The sequence below is a fragment of the Nicotiana tabacum genome, chromosome 23 (genome assembly GCF_000715075.1).
Source record: "Nicotiana tabacum cultivar K326 chromosome 23, ASM71507v2, whole genome shotgun sequence".
NCBI classification, from domain to species: Eukaryota; Viridiplantae; Streptophyta; class Magnoliopsida; order Solanales; family Solanaceae; genus Nicotiana; species Nicotiana tabacum.
Window position 1 is genome coordinate 140,604,912 of NC_134102.1, and position 6,573 is coordinate 140,611,484.

Below are 6,573 nucleotides of genomic sequence, written 5' to 3' on the forward strand. Positions count from 1 at the left end.
TCCACATTTCAAGTTTACTACTAAACGATATATGCATGCAGTTGGAAGAAAATTAACCTAAATTGCATGTTCAAACCACAAATTTCATTAGTAGGACATATGGATCTAAGATCTCAAAATGTCACGACCCAATTCTCCCTCCGTAAGACGTCGTGACGACACCTAGTCTCTACGACTAGGTAAGCCTAACAAAATGTGGAAATAACAAAATGAAAGTAAAACTTAACAACTAACTTCAACATATAACTAAATAACTGGTAACAATGCCGCTTGGCATGTACAATAACCATCACTCCAATAATACACAGTATTCCCAAAACCCGGAACATCATAAGTCACAAGCTACAGAAGGAAACTAGTATCTCTATATACTAGAGTCTAATAAAAGAAGTACAGAAGGTAAATGATACAAGAGAGAATAGAAGGGGACTCCGAGGTCTGCGGATGCGACAGGTGTACCTTGAAGTCTCCGTACAACAAGCACTCTCAGCTAATTGCGGGGCTAATAAGAAGTACCTGGATCTGCACACAAAACATGTGCAGAAGAGTAGCGTAAACTACAACGGTACCCGGTAAGTGCCAAGCCTAACCTCGGTCGAGTAGTGACGAGGTCAGGTCAGGCCCACTGGTAAATAATAAATAAGGCAGGAGAATATATAGTATAATAAGATACTAGAATTTAGCAAAAGGAAACACAACAAAGCAACAATACAACACACGGGTAAACAATAGGAGATCTCCAGAGATACCGTCTCGTAGTCCCAAAGTAAATAAGCAAGGAAATCTCCCAAGGTACCGCCTCGTAGTCTCAAAAGTAAATGTGCAGGGAGTCCCGAAGTACCGCCTCGTAGTCTCAAAAGAAAATATGCAGGGAGAGCTCCCGAGGTACCGCCTCGTAGTCTTAAAAGTAAACACACAACTCAAACTGATAAATACAACAGTAACAACAAAATTTCTACAGTTATACTGAGAAGGAACAAGGAAAAGTAGGAAATCAACTAGGCATACTTCACAGAGTTCAAATAAGCAGTTAAAGCACGTAGACATGCGATAGTAAACTAAACATGATAACTACACATAGTGAAATAGCTCAATTAAGAATGAAAACGGACTAATACTCATTTAAATGGTTTAACTCAAATTAAACGAAAAATAGGTTGCTACTCAGTATCAGGTTTTATAACAAATAGCTTGTGTATATACTCGTCACCTCACGTACATGACGCTCACGTATCACAGCAGTACCAAATCCTAAGGGGATTTTCTCCCACACAAGGTTAGGCAAGCCATTTACCTCGAACCAAGCTCAATCAATCGATAACAATGCCTTTTCCACGAATATCCGACTCTGAATGGCCCAAAGCTAGCCAAAATCAATTACGTACCATAAATACAACTAAAAGAAATTAATCTAGTTAATGAAATCAAAGCTAAAAGCAAGAAATTAGAAAATCGCCCCAAAAAGTCGATTTGGGCCCACGTCTCGGAATCGGGTAAAAGTCACATAATATGAACACATATTCACTCACGAGCCTGGTTATATAATTTGTTTTGGAATCCGACTTCAATTTGAGGTCTGAATCCAAATTTCACAAAAATTCCTAATTCTACCCAAAACTCCCCAATTTTCACCATGAAAATACAAGATTTTTGGTTGAAATCTTAGAAAATGTAGTGAAAGATTGAAAGAAACTAGTTTAGAATCACTTGCCAATTATTTGGGGAAGAAAAGTTCTTTGAAAAATCGCCTCTAGAGTTTCTTGATTTGAAAATTTGAGAGAATGAACCAAAATCCCGTCTAAGTCCCATTTTGATCAATTGCAGATGTCGCATTTGCGACCTGGGGTTCGCAATTGCGAACCCCCGCAAATGCAAAGACCTTCACATCTCTACTTTTATTGCAATTGTGATGACTTGTTCTCAATTGCGAATATTGATCTTCCGCATTTGCGACCAAATTTATCGCAAATGCGACCAAGCCTGCCCCAGCCCCACTTCGCAAATACGAACTTTGGCCTCCCCGCAATTGCGACCTCTTGATTGCAAATGCAAACTCATGCTGACCCAGGTACTCTTCGCAAATGCGAGCCTGTCAGGATTGGGGAATGTTCGCAAATGCGAACACTGATCTTGCAATAGCGAGATCAGACACCAGTCACCAGAAATTACAGAACCAGTTGAGCTTTCTAAGTCCAAACCACTCTGTAGCCTATCCGAAACTCACCTGAGCCCTCGGGGCTCCAAACCAAACATGCACACAAGTCTAAAATCATCATACGAACTTGTTCACACGATCAAATCGCCAAAATAACACCTAGAACTACGAATTGAACACCAAATCAAATGAAATTTTCAAGAAAACTTTGAAACTTCTATTTTCACAACCAAACGTCCGAATCACGTCAAACCAACTCTGTTTCTCACCAAATTTGACAGACAAGTCATAAATATAATAGTGGATCTATACCGGGTTCTGAAACCAAAATACAGACCCGATATACAAAAGTCAAACATTTTAAAGTCATTAAGCTTTTAACTTTCAAATTCCAACAAAATGCGATAACTCGGGCAAAGAACTTCCGAATTCGATCCAGGCACACGCCCAAGTCCCAAATCACGATACGGGCCCACCGGGACCGTCAAAATACGAATCCGGATCCGTGTGCTCAAAACGTTATCCGAAGTCAACTCGAATGAATTTTACGGCAAAATTTCATATTTTCTCAGTTTTTAACATAAAAGTTTTACGGAAAAACACTCGGACTGCGCACGCAAATTGAGGAAGCTAAAAATGAGGTCTTTAAGGCTTTAAAGCACATAATTAGGTTCTAAAACATAAGATGACCTATCGGATCATCACACAAAAAGTACGAAAGCATTTGACCATCAAAAAGTATATACAATATATTTATCAACTCTATTTCCCGTGCAAAAGAAGCTATCCAGCTAGCACTCAAAGAGGTCAATTCCAAAACATCATGCTTGTCATATAACTACCTATTCAGGTTTGTGATTACTACCTAACAGATACCTATAACTAAACATGGGATAAATACAATTCCAAATTTTATTCCAACATTAGTATCCTTATCTGGCAATCCAATGACCCCTAAAAGTATACACTGCATGTGGTGCCAGTTTTCCACCAAGTCAAATTACCTATTCAGGTTTGTGATTACATTTGATATATCCGGTGAAGATGAGACACCCTTATCTCTACCAGATATATCATTGCCAAGGAGCAACTTTGCTAAATTTTCCTTCATCAGCTGCAAATCTAAATGGGAAAAGAAGAACAATATGTTATAGATAGAGAAGAACTAGAAAATGTTGTGTGTTTTTTATGTAAGATATAATGTGGAATCTCCTTCACGTATAAATAACTTAATTAATCTACATGAATTTACTTTGGAATACAAACAGGTACCAGAAGTTGTAAAGTATGACTTTTAGGCTTTTTCAATTGAAATAATGAGAGAAAAAATAACAAAAAAGAAGAAAAAAGATAAATAGGATTCTTAGTTGATAGATGTGCTGCATCACCTTACTTGAGACCAAAATTATATAATATACTAGTAAATTTAAAGGGTTCGTTGAACATGAGTCGATTTTCCCGCAAGTTATACTTGCAAATGATATAAATTCTATACTGGAGTTCATTGATCCAGTGTGTAATTGAGGTACAAAAACCAGCCAATAACATCGCTAGACAATTCCTCCTTGGTGTTGTTAAAAAGATTAGTTATCAAAAAGTTTCAGTTGGTTGTACCTCAATATAAAAGAATCAAAGCAACCAAGTCAATCAAATAAATGCGATAATGCAACAAAAGGCTAAACTGATAAAAAGCAAATATTAACATATACGTAATTCTTATTGATCAGCTTTGCCAATGTAACAAATGCAAGTATAACGTCTTCTGATCTCGAGCACCATAACATCAGCATATGAAATTATCAAGCAAAATATTTTCCAGGTATATTGGTAGACAATGGTCCTTCTTAAGTGGGATATATGTGTGTCCACAATAGCTGAAATTTACTAACTTGTTTACTATTGAACCTGGGATCAAACCTACTTCAGCCTCCAGCCTTTAGATAAGACACAGACAACTAAAATGACATGTTCGAAGGAGATAAATGTAGGGGGAATCAAATGAGAGAGTTAAAATTTACAAACTAAATATTCCTTTTTTATTGTTACTTTGCAAACTAAATATCATAAGCCTCGATCATCTATTAAACACAACAACAATCCACCAGCCAAGATTACAATGAAGGAGAATAAATAGATTAACTTAGCTTTAAACTGATAATACAATAAAAATAACAATTCAAAACAAATAATAAGTTGCAATCACGTTATTAGTGAAGGCATAACCCAAGTTGGTGGGCAAATAAGACTTACTGACAATCCAGGATAAAATGATTCAATTTTTCCATCTTCTATATTGTAAGCCCCCATATCTCTTCCAGCCCCTCCTTCCTCGTTTCTACCATATTCCAACCAATCATCAGTAAAATATATTTGATTAGGTTTGATTTCTGAAAACTTAGAAGAGTCAACGCAACTTGCTCCATTGCGGCCCAAAAATATTGATGAATCTCCCAAGGTTTTAAGATCCTCCTCCTTGAATTTACCTTTGGTTATATCTAGTTCAGAGATCTTAAATTTAAAGCTCTTAAATGTACTATTTGGATCCTCACCTATGCTCTTGATTGCATATCGAGTAACAAGTAATAGTGCACCAGATAACTCAACTAGGTAGAACTGAACTGAAGGCAGTTTAAACATATCATCTTCCAGCTCAGCAAGCAAGCGTGTCTGTACACTTGGTTGAGTAATGCTAGGCCCTGCAATATCATAAGCCCATACTTCGCCACAGTAACTCACAGAATAAAATTGGCCCTTACAAAAAATCATAATGTAGACTCCACCATCAGTAACAACATCAATCTCCGTCCAATTAAGATCTCGGGGTCGCCAAAAAGCCAAACAAGAACCTCCTCCATAATAGTGCACCAACAACGTATAATCTGATGTAAGAGATGGATTTGCAGATAAGATAGCTTTGTCTATGCAGTGCCAACGCTTTCCTTCACGTGCTCTTTCGAGATAATCGAGACCATGAAAAGACAGTAAATCTTTTCGGGAGGGAAGCTGTATTTTGATTCGAGAGAAAGGATGCAACAAGTTCATCTCCCCCGTATTATTTGCCACGGTGCAAAGCCATCCCACGGATGGTAAACACTCTCGTCCTCCAGCTTCCGGGAGAAATATGCGTGAAACTTTCTTCTTGGAAAGAGAGTAAAATTCTCGATAATCGTCATCTTTGGCACCCAACATAAGCAATGGAACTTGGAGCGAAAGCACATCAAAATTTTGCTTTGAAGCAGCAGTTCGCCATGAGGTACAAACGGCACCAAAAGCAATGAAATCTTCAATCACTTTAACACGCTTTGCAATATCAGTAATCAGATCGATGGGCAACTCTGCCCAGTTCGCCATAGTGTTGAGGATGTGAGGCTTCTCTATTTCTAGGGCAAGAAAAAAGAACCACTTCCATAGCAAGACAAAAAGAACCTAAGGACATATATATAGGCGTGCAAGTAAATTCCTATATTGACATGGACTTTGAATATCAATGACAAGCCCAAATTTTTTCTCATTTAGGAACTAGGAATTGGACTGGGCATGCAAGTAAATTCCTATATTGACAAGGATTTTGCTTATGACAAGACCAAAAAATTCGGAACTAGTTGGATTTGGACTCGTACAGTGTAGGATAAAGTTCACGATTAGCCATTTTTAGAGTATGTATTGAAACAATAGCCCCAAGTTCAAAAGTGTTGCAAATTAACTATTTTTAACACGAAAATAAAATTTAAACAAAAATACCCGTAAAAATAATACAGACCAACTTTTTCTGCATTTTCTAAAAATCGCATCAATAATCCTCCACTCTTTACATGGGCGGGTTATATCCCTTGGAAAGAAGAGATAAACAAATATACAAAGTAAAACTTACCAACCCAGATTCGTATCATCGCCCGTTCGTCGCCGTCGATTATTCCGGTGAAGCTTCCCAATCTTCGGCAACTAGAACCGCCGATGATAACCAACAACTGCTTCAATTTTTATACCTAGGTTTGTTGATTATTTTGATTCAGATACGTTAATACATGTTTGTTGAGGATTTGGTATTTGAAGGTAAGAATATTTGGGGGCTTTAGAATTATCACGACTTATTAATTATTTAACCTTAAAACATTTTTCCAATCTTCGGCACCCTTGCTCACCCACCCCACACCTTCATACCCACCCACCTAATCCCATCCCATACCTACCCACCCCATCCTCTCTCTCAAAAAGCTTTTTCTTTCAAATTTTATATTTTTTTCCGTCACCACGCACCCTACACCCCGAAAAAATAAATTTTTTTTTTTTTTGTAATTTTAAATTTCTATTTTTTCATTTTTCTGCACCCCACGCCTCATTGCCCCACCCCGTACAAAAAAAGGGTTTTTCTTTTACTTTTTTTTGTAATTTTCAAATTTGTTTTTTTTTTTCCATCC

General features: G+C 37.3%; 1 protein-coding gene across 2 annotated transcripts; it reads right to left on the bottom strand.

Moving 5' to 3' along the window:
* Positions 1-210: 210 nt before the first annotated feature.
* LOC107830704 (F-box protein At2g26160-like) lies at positions 211-6,245 on the bottom strand. 2 transcript variants are annotated; one of them, XM_075246835.1, is made up of 3 exons: positions 6,027-6,245; positions 4,705-5,535; positions 211-4,490 (listed from the first exon to the last, which is right to left on the bottom strand). In XM_075246835.1, exons 1-3 carry the CDS (start codon positions 6,043-6,045, stop codon positions 4,444-4,446), a joined length of 897 nt encoding a protein of 298 aa, XP_075102936.1. In that variant the 5' UTR covers positions 6,046-6,245; the 3' UTR covers positions 211-4,443. The 2 variants fall into 2 exon arrangements, with proteins under 2 accessions (XP_075102936.1, XP_016513825.2); XM_016658339.2 differs by having other exon boundaries at positions 211-5,535.
* Between the last annotated feature and the right edge of the window lie 328 nt (positions 6,246-6,573).